At 41.6% G+C, this 17,318-nt stretch overlaps 1 protein-coding gene across 6 annotated transcripts in view; it reads right to left on the minus strand.

The window, feature by feature from the left end:
• Window positions 1-10,780: 10,780 nt before the first annotated feature.
• Window positions 10,781-17,318, minus strand: part of fam124a (family with sequence similarity 124 member A) — a 43,724-nt gene continuing 37,186 nt past the window's right edge. For all 6 annotated transcript variants that reach the window (XM_086219343.1, XM_086219342.1, XM_086219346.1 and 3 more), the window contains one exon: window positions 10,781-11,837. In XM_086219343.1, coding sequence (XP_086075469.1) covers window positions 11,019-11,837 — 819 coding nt within the window. In that variant the 3' untranslated portion in view covers window positions 10,781-11,018. The remainder of the gene's footprint in view (window positions 11,838-17,318) is intronic.

A 17,318-nucleotide genomic window follows, 5' to 3' on the forward strand; every position in this document is an offset into this window, starting at 1 on the left:
GCCTAATACTACTGTTTGACATATCTTCATTGACTGCCAAAAAAAACCTGTCAGTCCTGATTCATTTATTTGTTTCTGACCCTTGGTAAGTAGGGAAAATGGTCAAATTCCTTCTTGATGTACTTACATAACTAATATTCTTTCAGCTCCATCCACTGAGTCTCCCCTGCAATTGTCTTAAAGTTGTGATGTGTTTTTCGGTCTAAAGTGTCCTTTGAAAACTGAAGACAATTTGGGAACATGCACACTCACACATAAACACTGCATGTAGGAAACAGCAGTTGTCTTAAACACATCATTAGGTTTTTGTTGTGATGATTAAAGATGTTTCTGTGTCACATTGGTGCCTTCCTAATTGGCATCAGTGGAATGTGGACTGGCTCATCATGGACCTCTGGGTCATGGAGCGAGCAGCTCCAGCAGGGAGCCCCAAACTTCTCTTTCCCCGGCCACATCGACCAGCTCTGACTGGGGATCCTGAGGTGCTGTCAGGCCAGCATGGACATGTAGTCCCTCCACCTGGTCCTCAGTCTGCCCCATGGCCTCCTCCCATATGAATGTGCTTGCAATTCACCCCTGGGGTGGTGCCAAAGTGGCATCCTAACTAGATGCCTGAACCACCTCAACTGGCTCCACCTCACATTTAGAGGTGCTCCCAACCGTTATCCAGTGTGAGTTGAAGGTCTTCAACCAGTGATGAGTTACTGAGTCTTAATTCATAAATGTACCAATTGGAAAAGAATCCAGGGTGACACAGTCTGTGGGACTGTGGCTGTGAATGAATAATAAGATAATAAATAATTAAAATAAATACCTCAGTGGAAAAAAACACATTTTTCATAGAGGTACACAGACAGACACAGTCTGTCAAACTGCACTGATGTCAAATAATCAATGGGATGAAGAATGGTGACATTGTCCATGAGATATGATTGGTCAATGGTGGCTGCTTTTTTTGTTTGTTTTGACCCCGTATCTTATCTTCTAGCCTGCTCAGGAACAGGTTTGAACTGTAGTATATGTTACCATGGTAATACCTTCCATCCAACCATCCACCCATCCATCCATCCACTTCTTACTGCTTATTAAGGGTCACAGGGGGGCTGGAGCCTATCCCAGTGCCTTTGGGTGAGAGGCGGGGTTCACACTGGACTGATCACCAGTCCATTGCAGGGCCAACACACAGAGACAGACAACCATTCACACTCACAGTCATACCTACAGTCAATTTAGAGTATCAATTAACCTCCTCCCCAATTGCATGTCTTTGGACTGTGGGAGGAAGCTGGAGTACCAGAGAGAACCCACGCAGGAACAAGGAGGACATGCAGACTCACACAGAAAGACCCCGTGCCCGAGTCGGTGCTTGAACCTAGAACCTTCTTGGTGTGAGACAACAGTGCTGACCACTGCACCACCGTGCCACCCTTCCATGGTAATATATTCCACTGAAAATCAAAAACAACCTCAATCACCTTGGCACAGATGCTACTAGAGGGAAAAGAACTACTCTGTTTTGGTTGTCTGATGATGGTGGTGGAGAGACTGAGTGATAATGCTTCAACACTCAAAGTGGAACATGTGGCTTTGATTGAAATCCCTGTTTTTTGGTCAACAGGGTTGCTGTTTCTCATTAAACACTAACAGATGTTTTCATTTTTACCTGTTTTCTAAATCAATTAAAAAAAATTGCAGCTACTAAATAGGCTGAGGTAGTGGAGGTGTCCAACAAGTATGTGACATATCCACTGTTTGTCCCATTAACTTTTCACCTGTGTTTGACTTTGACCCAAGCCACAACATGTTCCTATCCAAACCAAGATGTTAGTATTTATACATCATAAACCATGACTTTTTACAAGAGTGAACTTAGTTTCGTAAGTGTGTTTGCAGTAACATACAATGCCTGTATTTTATTTGAGCGACTTGGTCGCTTCAATCAAATCTGCCTAAGGTTTGCTCATCATCAGCTCTCAGCAATTTTACAGTAAACCGGAAACTATTTGTGTAATTCCCTCATCACTTGCATGAAAAAAAATGTAAGAAGATATAATATTTATACATCCTTACAAAGCTTGGCCTTGCAACATAAAACATGGAGTATTTAGTGAACTTGACCATAAAATTATTACAGTACAAAGTATATTCTAATCTTACTGTAAATTAAAACAAAAACGCGTATCGACAGGTAATGATAGTTTGCTTTGAGAATCACCTTGGACATAACGACTGTGGCGTAATCTCCCCTAAACTGTCCCTCTTAATTGGGAACATGAAAGTCAGCAAAATAAATTGTGAGCATTTTTTTCCCATGAAGAAGTGTAGATGATTGGTAGCCATCAGGTATTTGGCTGCTTTGTCTAAGAGGAGATTCCGGTCATTACTGGACGTGACTAATTAGTGAAGCCAGCATGGCTTCATTAAACGGAGTCGCCACATTCTTTAAAGCCCAATGCGCCGTCTCTGGATGCTGGAATGTGGAATTTTAAGGACTGGGATGGAAGAGATGAGATGTCACGGTAACTGATCAGAGACAATTGTTTGAAGAGATGCCACAATAAACAGCAGCTTTTATGTTGGCGGCCTTGTGAGGAACACAGTGTTAGAGGGTCACATTTGTGAAGTAGAATTAATGATTTGTGATTCCCGTTTTTGATCTCTGGACCAACTGCTAAGCAAGCTAAAATCTGTATTTATACAGCACAGTTAAAGTGCTTAAATAAAGGGTAAAAGGTTACAGCAAAAGATGTGGCAAACAGCAACTTTTTTGTCTGGCAGTTAGAGGCACCACAAATCAAAATTATCTACATGATCCCTCACATCCAGGCAGGCCCTTCGAAAAAAGAGAGGTCTTAAATTATGAACTAAAACATCCAAGAAAACATTGAGTCTCCTCATATTTCTGTCTTGATTGTGGTACAGCTGACAGACCGTGGTGCTCAACCTGAGAGGTTGATTACAGGAATCCATATTTTGTAGACACACTCTGCAGGAGGACCTTTCAAAGTTTTATAGACTATGTGGAGGTTCTTGAATTAAATACTAAATTGAATCACAGGCCACTGTAGTGTCATCAGAACTGGGGTGATGTAAGGGCGTGGTAATGTCTTGATGAGTGACCTAGCTGAGAAGAGTTCTGGACTAACTGTAATCAGGAGACAACTTTAAGGCAGGAAGAAAGAGCATTCCTGTCATCTAAGGGGGTGTAAACAAAGGCTTGGATAACCACTTGTAAACAATTGAAAGACAGAAGGGAGCATATTTTTGTAATGTTTCTTAGGTGAAAGTAGCTGGGCTGTGTAACTGCCTAAACATGTAAATCAAATTGAAGTTGAGTCATGTAAGTCCAACCAGATTTTCTATTTGTGGCCAATTAAGAGTGGTGTTTGAAGAGGCTAGAAGAGATCTGATCTGGGGCAAAATCCAGAATTTTTTTTTTTTTTCCCTGAAGAAAATTTTGAAACATCTACTTACTAATTTTCGTCAGACACCTGTGCTAAGTAGTTAGATTTGCTGTCATTAGTGTTGCAGTGATAGTACGGACAGTCATATTGATGAATCAAAAACCCAAAAGGGTACAGGGAAAATAAGATGGGTCCAGCAATTGACCCCTGAAGAACCCCAAAAGTCAGAGGGGCACCGGTTGATGCTCAATCATCAACTCAGACAAAAAAGTTCAAGTGCTACACTTAGCATTACCCATTTCCAAGCTAATCAACCAGAGCAGCATGATTGATGGTGCCAAAGGCAGCAGAAATTTCTAACAAAACAACAACAACAACAACAACAACAACAACAAAAAACCCTACAATGGAAATTATGCCCTGGTGACCCTGGAGAGAACAGTCTCAGTGTTGAGCCACTGGGGAACAACCTGGAATTGTTCTAGTATGCTGTTTTCTAAAACCAGTTTCAGAAGTTGCTTGCAGAGTGGGTTTTATAAAATCTTGGAAACAAAAGGAACCTTAGAGATTGGCTTATAGTTTAATGGCAAGCTAGGATCCAGGTGTAGTTTCTTTTAAATGGATTGAGCTGAGGCTACCTTAAAAGATTCAGGAACATAGCCTGTCGAGAAAGACTGGCCAATGATTGCAGGCAGAAACGTTCCAAGGAAGGGAAAATAATTCAAAAAAAGTTACCACCACAACAACAGCAACTCAGCCTCGCGGAGTTAAAATAGTTAAAGTACGGGGGACAATGGCCCAAAAATTCTCCTTCCCTCTGCAAGGTCCAGTTAACATAAATCTAGATGTAGCAAAAGGTGAATGAAATAAATGTTGCTCAGCCCTTTGAAATGCAAGCAGGAGGACCAAAACTTTGATCCAGATCCAAAAATATATTCATCCAAAATAATCATGCACTATTGGATTGAAATATTCAATCTGAAATATTGTACAGATATCCATTCATCAGAGGTGGAATTCTGCCAAGTTAATGGATTCTCTGACTGTTTGTATACCAGCACTACCAGTAGCTGAAGGTTTTCAATAATCTAGTGTAATATCCCAGTGATCCGATGGTTTTACATCACATAGACGTGGCCCCTAACAGGTGCACGTGAATGTCAGTCTTCTTGTTGTTTCATGAGAGTTTTTCCTTCCATAACCAAATATGTCCATCGACGGGTGTCTGTGTGACTCTGTGACACCTCGGCCTTTCCCCACATGGCTGCAACTTAATCCTTAATTAGTGGAGACTGTCCCCAGGCTCTCCATTCAGACCCCTCAGCCCAGTCCCCTCTCCACACCATGACCTTTGATCTCGCAGGGAAATGATAATCACAAATCACAGGGACTTGCAGGTTGTTGTTGTTGTTTTGTAATGTTTTCAGCTTGATCCAGCCGTAAAAGCACCTGGTGGACGCTTTGTGCCAGGAAGAAGAGGTGATGGTAAAAAAGAAACCACAACAACAGGGGCAGGAAAACCGTTAGGTGCGCAAACAATCATAATAAGGAGACATCAAAATGAATGGAGAAAGCCAGAACAAAATATGAATTTGAGTCCATCACAAGATAAACTAACATGAAGAATGAGAGAGTAAGCAGACAACCAACACATATGCATTGAGCAGGTGAATTGAGCAGGCCCAGCTGTGACTGAATGACTTTTCTGCTTCACCTCCAGTGCCCTACTTATCTCTGGACTCCTGGGCCTTTGGGCGGGCAGGCAGAGAGGGATTAGAGGCAATGCTGGTGTGTGGGGCTGGACCAGGCAGCAGCGCTGTGAGCCGGTGTCGCCAGCGTGATCTGCCAGGTACGCCACGGAGGATTAGAGCCACTAGTGCTGGCACTGGGAGAGGGGCGACGTGAGGGGACGTGTCCCACGTAGACTACACCTCAATGAAACAAGAGCATGGCTCTGAGGGAGTATGGGAACCATGTTTGTTGCTGTCCTTGAATGTACAAGAAGATGGACAATAAGGGGGGAAGAAATGATCCACTCACAGAGTTACCTGTTTGTTCCTAAAGGGTACAAATGCAGTGGATGGGATGGGTGCCCTTTTGAAAGACAATTGTGTACCCTTCAGTTCACTTTGTATGCTTTACATTTTTCCAAGTGCACTTCAGGCCTTGTACTTTGGAAGTAATAATGTAGTTTTGAGGGACAATTCTTCAGAAGGGCTCCTTTAATTAAACATCTGTTCTTGTCTCTTACATTTTTTTGAGCTTGAAGAGAGGAAGGGCTTGATTTTTTTTTAGCTGAACTGCAGAGGTTTTGATTTAGGAGGCTTTTATGGGGGTGGGAAGGTTAATTAGACTTTTCAGGCTATTGCTGTCGCACTTTAGCACCACCTGCTGTCAATTACTGTCTTCTGTATTCAAGGCACACTGGAAAACCAAGGGAAAACCAGGAGACTTCTTATAGGGTTACGAATTAACATGAATTCACCACTTTATATTCATTGGCATGATAAATGAGGATGCTCCCTCACAGTGCTTAGGAGTAAGCAATGATGTGAGACATGTATGCACTTGGATATCTCTCTCTAACACCACAATAATAAATACTTTCACAATGACAACGAATAAAACAACAGCGATATGAAAATGGCCATGGTAGTAAAGTGAGTGGAACATCCATAGAGTTATTAGAGACCAAACCAAAAATACAAAATATTTACCAGGGACAGATAAGGAGCTGTCCCCGTAGGATCGTGTGTGCATAAAGGCAGCTGTTTGCTAACACAGTACCCAGTGGTGAGCAGTGAGTAAAAAAACTTAGTTCACAATCATGATCAATAATACCTGTTCTATGTAACAGTAGATGGACAATACTCTGCACTACATTTGTTTTAAATTGGTGCATCTCACATTTAGTAATTTCCCTTATATCTTTCTGTGACAAGGAAGCTCTGCTATTTGCAGATGTTAAACATTTTGTCCCTGGCCGTCTTTCTTAAGCAAGTAATGCATGTCTGTTAGGTAGCTGTACGCTTGTAACGTCCTCTAGCGGCCATGATGCTAACTGTCCGCAGAAGTAGCTCCTGTTCTCCTCTTGTTGAAGTGGTCCAGTGATCTTGTGCTGTTTTAACTTTGTGATAGACGATATAATAGTAAAATAAACTACACAGATTATTTAATCTTTGGAGACTTTTACACAATTTTAAGCCAAGTGCTTCTCTTGTTACATATTATGGCTAAATTTTCAGTAAAAGCCTACAGTATAGCAGTATGGCTACGATGGTCAGCCAGCAGGGCACACAACTTTGATGTGACCTGGAATGTCTAAACAAAGCATTGCAATGACATTTTGTACAAGTATTCATGATCCCCAGAGGATAAATCCTTTTGGACTCGTTGTTTCCTTTACCCTTTGACTGCCATATATTTAACTTATGACAATGAGGATGAGTTGCCACACAATGTCCAGTTGATATTCAAGGTACAATGTGGAAGGGGTTAGGGTGATCCAGTAACTTTCCTCTTGCATTTCTACTCAGTCAGTGTTTACAAATCCCATCCAGGATGAACCCCGCCTCTCGGCTAGAAAATGAATGAATGAATGAATGAATGAATGGATGGATGGGTCCATTCCATATTATCCCCCTCAGCTCTACTTGGTGTCTAGTGCAAAAGCAATGTTTGCATGTCAGTGAGAAAGGTCAAGTTGTGAGACCACTTTGAGTCAGCTTGCTCCCTTCAGGTATCAGCATATTTGCTCGAACAGTTTTAAGGGTTTCAGCTCTACAGCAGTTATTTCAAGTACAGACCCATAAAGCTGTACAGCTCAAGACATAGGTTTTGTTTCCCTTTCTCTCAGTGACTGTGCAGCAACTGAGTTTACAGTATAACAGAAAATGTTTTGTCGACGCACATTTGGCAAATGTTCCTTCTTAAAGTTCCATTGCCTGTTCTCACAGAAAACCTGCAAATTGTTCTGTAACCTGAATGCTGCGTAAAGCCTAACATAGTCTATTTATCGTGATTATACAGGCAAGTTTTACTCTTGTACTCATCATCACTCTGAGGGTCTATTGTAATAGGCTGAGTCTAAATAATGTTTCTGTGTAAGCTCTTACCCAGCTTTCATTCACAAATGGTGAAATCGAGGGAAATAAACAGAAATATCATCTTGTCTCAACTTGCAGACTGATTCGTTTTCCAGATGTCTTCTGCACTGGGAATACAACAGAGGGGGAGGTATGTTATTATACCACCCTGCGTCTGGATTGGTAGATGATGACATCACCTCTGCAGTGTTTAAGACTTTGCCATGACAACCAATCCACGTTATTATTGGATTTCCCTCGGACTATAAATGGACCACACAGACTCACACCTGTAAGTGTGCTTAACATGGAAAAAGAGGAATCGATGACAGGCTACCGTGGTCCTATATGTCCCCTGAGAAACATGCAATCATACTATGGCAACAAATTGTCTGCATTTTGTGATGGGAAACCATGTTTTGTTTCCATAAATAGTTAGCTGCTCCAAAAAAAAAGTAAAAAAGGGGAAATATCATCGGCAAATTACATTTTCTGCCTCAAACTTCAACACAAGAGGGCAACGGTGTATTGAAAAAAAATTACAATATAGTTCAACATCTTCATAATGCTTATGAGGCTTTTGGAGGATTTAATCAATAATTCTTAATTAACTGGTTAATAACTACTTTTTTGCCTTTGCCTTTTTGTTCTAAAATGTATTTTTTTTCTGACTGTAAACTTCACAATCTTTGCACAAGTGCTTTTGCTACTGTTTGGAATGGATACATTGAAGTAACTGTTTGTATGTTTGTTGTGCATGTAGCTTTACACCTCTGAGAATACAATCACTTCTCAGAGTCGTCTACCTGGACTGGAGCACTGATCTATCTGGTCCACCACAGTGAAGACATTTCAGATGATGAGGTTGTAGAGGCTGAGCCTGGAGCTTTGCTGGAGCACATACCTCCGGCTTCTGAGCAGAAGCCTTATTTAAATGAATCTGTGTTTCAAGCCGTGCTGCTGGTTGAGTATTAATGCTTTCCTCCATTTTAATTAGGGATCAGTTTATCCATTCATTTGTTTTAGTCCTTATTCTAAGAGGGCTATGGACAGTCCAATGCCAGCGAATTTGGGGTAAGAGGTAGGTTCAAGATACAGTCACTCACATTCACATGTACAGGCATTTTTAGAACGAAACTGTTGCTGGCATTATAGCCACAGAGCATATTCGACTGTACTGGCCGCACTCCATCACACTAACGGCAGGAAAACAGGAACAGCTCTACCTTTGCTGTTCACTCACTCTTAGGAGGTCTCTGGTGCGCTCGTTCCAAGGACTTTAACAGAGCACTCGCGCATTTCCTTTACATCAACGGGCCAAACTTGTTCCAATCCAGCGCACCTTGTACCATTTGTTTTAAGTTTTGGTGATGCAAGCTTCATCCAAGGCACAAACATAAGCACAATGATGCCACTGCACAACCTCTGTAATGTTAAAATGAAAGACGCTGATTAGACCACATCAAAATGTATAAAGTACCTGCAAACACATCCAAATATTGCAGCTGCACCAGCTACACATAAACGTGCTGCTAGCTATATGTTGTCTGGCTACTAGCTTTGTGAGATAGCAAGATGAGCATTTTCCAGCTGCTGACTTTGCCCTAGAAACTATATTTCCCATGGTAACCCTGGCTGGTTATAATTAAACCGAGAGGAATTGTACTCAGTTTGAAGGGGGATGGGACTTGAGACATGATTAGGACTTGGGAGCTCCTCTAGTTTTCATATTTGGGCCTCTCTTCACCTTTTCACCCAAGAAACATGTCAGCGGTTTACTAATTGGCTCCATGAGTGAATGAATGACTGAGTCCCCATTGTTGTAACATACATGTGTGAGTGAAGTAACAGAGAAACTCCAAATCCAGAGTTTAAGGTGGCACTAGAAAGCTGGATGCTGACCTACTGTTGAGTCGGACAATAGAGGACCAGATGATCCCTGCTCACTCCACGCTCTCCATCGTTTGTGCAGAGCTGATGCGTTTAACCACTACGGAGACATTCATGCTAGCGGTAGATTTGATCAAGTTTTATTTTTTCTTTCTTTATAAATTGATTTATCCAGAAGGTTTATTTATTATCCCTCCTAGATGAAGACCATACATGTTATTTTAATGAGGATGAAAAAAGTTTGTTTTGTAAAAAAAAACCAACAAAAAAAAAGAAGCAAAAATAAAACAGTCACTGTTTCTCAGTGTCTGCTTGATTTCTCTTCAGTTGCTTTGGCCTCTTCACACAGAACAAATACATCCTAGTCAGGTTCATGGATGCTCTAAACTGTCTTTAGGTGAGAATGTGAATGTGTTGTCTGTCTCTATCTCTGCATGGATTGACTACCTGTCCAGGGTTTATCCTGGCTTTCCTCCAATGCCAGCTGGGGAGGCATTCAGTTCCTGTGACCCTGGGCAAGTGGTATAAACAATGGATGGAACATCATCTCCAATAATATTAAAAGAATCAGGCTCCATCATTGTGTCTCTTCACATCATAACTGACAGAAATCCTTTTTCACTGACTTCAAAGTCAAAACATCATGACAACTTTTTCATACTAACTGAGATCATAACATTATGATACGATGTAATTCATATTTTGGTGCCACTCTTCTAATCTGACAGTTTTCGTGTTTGCAGAATCCCATTAACTGAAGTGCATAAAAGTGATAACTTTGAATTTTAATATCCAGTCAGGGTCTTGATTTTGAGAGTACAAGTACAAGTACGAATTGATACATTTAGATTCCGAGTGAATTAAATGAACCATTGTGTCTGGCTCTGTAAGAGGGAGGAGAAGCTGAGAGAAATCACAACTTTTGTTGACGCAGCACTTTCTTTCACATGTGCTGAAAACTGATTTTCCCTTATTTAAGGGTTAACAAACACACGGTTTTCAGTAAACACACTTTCTGCAGTACCCTTCAGATGAGACAAGCAAAAGCATCAAGAATATAATTTCTAAAACCAAGAAGCACATGAAGTTGCTGAGTGTGAAAACTTAAAATATTGTAAGAAATATCTGATGCCACTTCATGGATTTTAAATGATTCTTAAACAAATGATTTGCTAAATTGTTAAGCCATAATGACATTGACAATCTTTGAGGAAAAGCCCTGTGCTGACCATGTGGTCCTGTCTCAGTGAACCTATCAGCCAGTGTGCAGCATTATGCTACCTGGCCTGCACCACACAGAAGACATTCAGTTACTGACCAGCTGGTAAAGGAAGTCATGCATCTAGCAACTTAATGGGAAATCATTTCATTGCATTGTGTCGAAGCGATCAGCCCTTTAAATGTGATGTCATTTAATTATATAAGCTGACATTTAGAAAGGTGTGTTTAGCTGGCTCCTACATACAAGAAAGCTAAATTCTCAAATTCATGACAACATTAAATACAGTTCGTCCTGTGCTCAGTCTACCTAGTCACTGTCAAACACCAGGGGGCAGAGTGGAGCTGTGTTATCTGTCTAAGGACAGGACTCCTCTGTCAAAACTGGCCTGAGTGAGTTGACTCAGCTCACAACAACTGATCAGATGTAGAATTCTTGCTCTTCATCGTCTGCTGTGAATTTCTCTCCAACTGATGCATCAACAATGCTGCAACTTTTCATGGAAACATCGCTCAAAGATGGAGCAGTACTTGTGTTCGTACTTTGGAGATGTGATCCATTTAGGTTAGGTAGTGTGCTGCTGGTAGAGAGGCTGCTTGTTCTGGCAGGACTGTGTCCCAGGGTGGCTGCCATGTAGGTGCTCTTTGAGACGCTGGGAGACATAGAGGACACAATGTCTTCAGGTGGTGCTGATAACGGCCGAGAAGTCTGTGGCAGGCTTGGTTTGATGTATGCAGACACTACTGAAAGGTCCATGCTGCCTGGATGCACTTTATCCCCCGTGTCAACATCTGTCTCTTCTGCCCCAATCAGGGCATCCACATTGAGGCGGAAGGGCGGGATGAGGGAGGACCTTCTGTGGAAAGAGTGGCTCCTGTGGTGGGGACTGAGAGATGGCCCCGGGGAGGAGCAGGTGGAGTGGGAACTGGCTGAGCCCAGGTTGGGAAGAGAGAAAAGAGATCCAGAGTGGTGGCCCCGCCTCTGGGCCCTCCAGCCCTCTAGGTGGCACCCATCAGCCCACTGCTCCTGTTCATTCAGATCCTCCCAGGCCATAGGGAGGGAGCTGAGGGAGGTCTGACGCTGGACTCTGGTGTGGGATGAGGCCCGCTGGTGGTGCCGGCGGGGCCTGTAGGAGGCTGTGCTGCGGGCGAATGTGGATGGAGCTGAAGTGGATTCAAAGATCGTGGATGTGGAAAGACTTGAGGGATCGTGTCTGTGTTTGAAGTGAACGCTTTGAACCTGAGAAAAGCAGAAGAAGGAACATGTTTACTCAGCTAATGTGCAGTTTTATTTGCAGCAGACTACAAAACAGGACACTGTGAAGTGGACATGGGTACAGAGGACTGGTATTAATTAGAAGTGGTAATTGGGTCAGTATCACAATATTGATAAGATCCTTGACAAACAGTGCCACTATTAGTATTTATGATATGCAGTGTTAATACACAGCCTAACCACTTGCACCACACAGTCTGTGTCGGTAACACTTTCACATTGCTTCTAACTCAGCAATCGTTTTAATTGTGAATGGAGCTGAAATCACTCTTCATAATCATAATCATAATATTTATCATAGTCATAATATTTACCAAATGTTTGATTTTTTTTTATTGACTTAGTGTAATGATTATTCAAAAATCTTTAGCCAGTGTCTCATGAGAAGTCATACAAAGCATTGAGTTGCCCAGTTTGTGCAAAAAAAGTGTAAAAAGATTGACAGCTTTTCATGTTAGGTCTTTATTTTCTTCACCAAACGATAGAGTCGTAACAACAGGAGGACCGATCAACAGTACCAGTATTAATGTCTGTATGGATAAATGCTAATGAGCTCCATCCCTACAGCTTGTCTCACAAAAGCAAGCATCTCTTGCAATTACTTGATACAACCTATTTCAAGGTCTTTACAAAGAAAGCCATCCAAACAAGGTGCACTCATCACTGTATCTGTTAGTATAGGTCAACTAGTCCTCTCTAACTGACGGATGGAATAATCATTGGTTTTATATCTATACAGCCCTGACTGGAAAAGTACCACCATACATTGTACCTCTACTGCCGTGAAATTCAGGTCTTTCTTTAACTCACTCCAGTGACTGGCATGCTCTGTACGTACCTTATGGCAGGATCAGGCTTTGGAAAGACAATCTTAAGAGTCAAAGCAGCAAATTTTAAGAATATTCTGCAAAGTGACCTACAACTGCATACACTAGTATCACTTGGAAAGCTTGAGAAAAACAACAAAAAAGGCCATCCATTTCCTGTTTGTAACTGTTTTGACTGATTCTGCATCTACATTCTTATCATTTTTCCTTGATTCTGTCATTTGCGTCCTCTGCAAAATGAGGGTTTTCCTCAAAGGCTGTCTGAGAATTTAAATAATGGTTGAATTGATGAAAAGTGCAATGCTAATTTGAGGGATTGAGTTGTAAGGGGATCAGATGACGGACGACTGAGATGAAAGACTGAGGTGACTGGTGGTATTCTGGGTAACTTTTATGATACCGTATGTGTTTGTTTAAGTGGATGGATGACAGACAGCATCCAGGCACTGCGCTGACTGAGATGACAGATACCAAGACTGAGATCAAAGTCAGAGAATGAAGTCATGAGCCCAAAGATCAAAGGGAGACCTCTCTGATCAAAGTCAGAGAGTAATCAGTTGGGTATAGCTGGCACACAGACACGTTACTTACATTCTTGGCACTTATGTTAAGCTTTTATAGTCATACATTGCTTTGGCCTGCTTTTTGCCTGTCTGTCTAGATTTTCTTTTTTTTTTGTCTGAATGTCAGATTACATCTTTTGCAGAAACTTTCATGGTGCTCGAGTCTCCCAACTTGTTTCATGCAGTGAATGCGTGAAACAGGAGGTCACAGGGGAAAAAACAGGAAAGCGGTACATATTTAGGCTATTATACTTCAACTGTAAGGCTTTCATGCAAAATGTGTTCCCACACAGTGAAAGCACTGCAAAAATGAAAAACTTCCTGAATACTGTATTCCATCTAATAAGGTGTTACAATCACCTCATAAGCACTTTATCTTCCTTTTGTGTTGTAAAAAAAAAAAAAAAGTAAAATGAAGATTAGATTGAGTTAGATTATTCCAACATGGAACAAGGGATATTTCTGTAACAATTCTGAAGACTGTCTTTTTAGTCTTTATCTATCACCGCATGAGATAAAACAACAACGGTCCACTGGTGAAACTCATTTTAACACTTATTATGACTGCGGATGTGAGCAAGCTGTTAGTCTGTGGTGAAAATTGACAGAAATAAAGATACTCAAGTTACATTTCCTGCAGCTTCAAATTAAAAGCATTCAACTGATGAAACATGAAGTTCTGAAACTATCTGTTATCATGAGTCCAGACTGCAAAACAGATGAGGAGATTTTGTTTGGCAGCCCAACATGTCGTGGTGTCTCCAAAAATCAGCCCAGAAATCTTTTTTGAATTCTTTTTTTCAAAATCATGAAACAAAAATAAGTCCAAAAGCAAATCTTTCATAAGATACTGAGACTTGGACAAAAAATTAGACAAATGCTTGGTAGGATTTGAAGTTTTTATCATGAGGGAATGTTTAAGGGGAACCCACAGGTTCACTAAAGCCCCTACTATTTGCAGAACATGAATCAAGCACGCAGCTGGAGAAGTCATCAGAGTCCAGAGGAGCCCCAAGTGCATCACACTTCCATTCATGCACCAAGAGCACCTAAAACACAAAGACTGCTGCTCAGAATATCTGTGCTGTTAAGTACAAGGCCTTGAGGCATGCTTGTGGATCCTCGTGTCTGACACAACAGCAGTATTCATTTCATTGCTCTGTCAGCTTAGCGTCTCCTCTCCTCTGCAATTACTGAAATTCCCAGGACCCACCTCCCAGGACTCACCTCCTCTCCATGCTGATAGCTTCTCCAGGTTGCTGTTCTCATGTCTGGTCCCACCAAACAATACACGCTGAAGCAGTAACTTTCCACACGCAGCCTCAGGACAATTCTTACCAAGAGCTCAGAGATGGATGGGGGTTTGCATGTTTCCATATGTTCAGGTTCACCAACAATAAATATCATGGAAGCTATCTTTGAGTTTCCTGAGAATAAGAGGTAAACCACATCCATCAAGACAGACTGAAGCCAGAACAGGCAAAATCTGCTGTCAGTATTTCTATGATAAATAAATATTGTCTGTCATCATGACGGCTTCCATCCAAAAACCATAAAGTCATCTTTAAATCTATTATGCTGCGACCATGGGTTGATAAATCCGTAGAACAACTGTTCAAGTGTTAAGATTTGCTCTTTTTGTCTGTTTTTTTTTTAAGTAAACATTCAATATTTGGAGCTTTTGGATATCATGTGCTAAAACAAGGAAACAGAAAATCAAAATATTTGTCCATCATGAAACAGAGAAGTGCACTCAGAGACCACAGGCCAGACCAGCGGCCCCCTCTTCCAGCACATCTGCAAATAAAACCATCACATATATCAGCATACATTATCAAACCTGTTAGTAATATTGTCTTTATAACCACTTCTCCGTCATGATACAACCATTCAAATCCCCAAAACCTTGTCCGCTGCCCCGTTCTTGAAGGTCAGCTATCATCCCCCATTCTGAAATATAACCCAGCTGTCCAGTCACACGTAAATGTCTGAGAGACTCATCAGGTCATAACCTGTCTGTGTTTCAGCACACGGTGCGAACACCAGCTCAGAGGGCGTTTCTGCGTACCATCACAGCTTCCTACAGCACCACCCGTGTGCACGGCCTCCTCACCCAACACTACATGAACATTCTGCACAGGTGCATAGGAGCAGGTGAGACATTTGTCATCCTTCTTTGACTTCTTTAAATTAGCACTCCACTGATTTCCCAATACAGCAGAACTTGACTATGCAGCAGAACCAGTTATCATTACTTATTCCTGCTGTAGTCCTCATTGTTTTATTTTTGTCAACATTTACGGTTTTGCAAATCAAGAAGATGTTTCCCTTATAGGTGGGATAAGTATAAAAAGACTGTGTAAATTAAGATTTTTGGGTGTTACAATGGAAATCCCTTGTCTCATATGTGAAGTATCTAAGAATATTTTTGTGTTAAGCATAACAAAGAATGTCCAGGTCCAAATTTGTACTGTTCCTTTATTTGGCCATATGGGACTTACAGTGCTGAAGCGTGGGGCAACATATATATGAGTAACTTAAAAACCTGTTTTTATTTTTATATAGAAAGGAAGGGAAAATATTCATTCTGTAAATGCATTGTTGCTTGCGTCAGGACTGTTAAAACTTACAGATAGAACTGAATTACAGACCTTATTAGCTACATACAGAAGGGGAAAGTGGAATATTCCCAGAAAATTGACAAAAAAGTTACTTTTAAATTCAGAGGATGAGCAACCTAGAAGGACATTTAATTTGAAGCATCAGATTGCAAGGGTCAAGAACAGGAAGAGTTCCTTCTCCCTGCCTCTTTCCATCATTGGCTATTTAAACTCCTCGAAGCTGAACGTGTTTCCTGAATTGTTTTCATTGCTTCAATGAACAACTAAAAATTAAAATTATCCAAATTTGGCAGCTAAATTACCCACAACGCACATTTTACTATCCTGGACTATAGATTCAGTAGCGATAGTAATACTCCTCAGTTCCAGGAGACAAACTACAGCTACAGCAATTTATCACTCATTCCCCCATGTTTTTTTTAAATATTTCCACACAGTGGAGACAAGGGCTAGAGACATTGTCAACTGCAGCTGTCCATCTCTCTGTCCTCTTATACGTTCAGCCCATTCTTCTTGGTCTTGGTTAATTGCCCCATGCCCTCAGATGTATGGATATGTGCTGACTCTCAAGACTCTATGAGGGTCATCACACATGTATGATGGTTTAGTTCTCAGGGTGCAGCCCTGAAAAAGATAACCTCCATATAAAAAAGATAAATGATAATAATTTAATAAAAACTATATACAGTATACATCTAGACATAGGGTAAGATGTTACGCCACATAAAGTCCAGGGCATGCGAGGGAGGAGGAGGGGCCCCAGGGTGTTGGGGGCTGCAGGCTGGTCCCGTGCAAGTTGGTAGGGGCCTGAGGCATTACATAGATTATTAAATATTTAATATCATTATTATTGATATTGTTCTTTCTATTTTTATTGCAAAATTATACATTTGCATGGTGATGTTTCTGCTTTGCTTTTTGCCTCTACTAATACCGCATCACACACACATGCACACACACAAACGCGTGCACACACACACACACATGCAAAACCACAAATGTTGTTGTTCACACCTTGTTTGTCTGTCCTGTGTTGTCACTGTAATGTACTGCAATGAAGGCCCCACCCACCACCAAGTTGATGAGTCAACCGATGAACGTGCCACTCACCACCAGGGGGCCCACGCAACCTACCTAGGAATTCCCCACATCCAGGGGGGCCAGGCATCCTATGATGGGGACCCTCACCACCAGGGGGGCCAGACAAACTACCAAGACGCCCCCTACCACCAGGGGGGGCAACCATCTCACATCCCATACAATCAGCTGTACACCCCCAACTACAGAGGAGTCATGATGCCTCTGATCCTGCCTTCTTACCCGCTATCCTCCCTTTACTGCGGTGGACTCATGCTACCACAAATACCAATCTTCAATGCTCCTATTCCGCACACCTACCAGGCCTTGCCGCTACAGCCCCACTTCATCCCTGGA

This window comes from Aulostomus chinensis, chromosome 12, assembly GCF_037954235.1.
Source record: "Aulostomus chinensis isolate RoL2024-O1b breed Wild chromosome 12, RoL_Achi_v1.0, whole genome shotgun sequence".
Classification (NCBI taxonomy): Eukaryota; Metazoa; Chordata; class Actinopteri; order Syngnathiformes; family Aulostomidae; genus Aulostomus; species Aulostomus chinensis.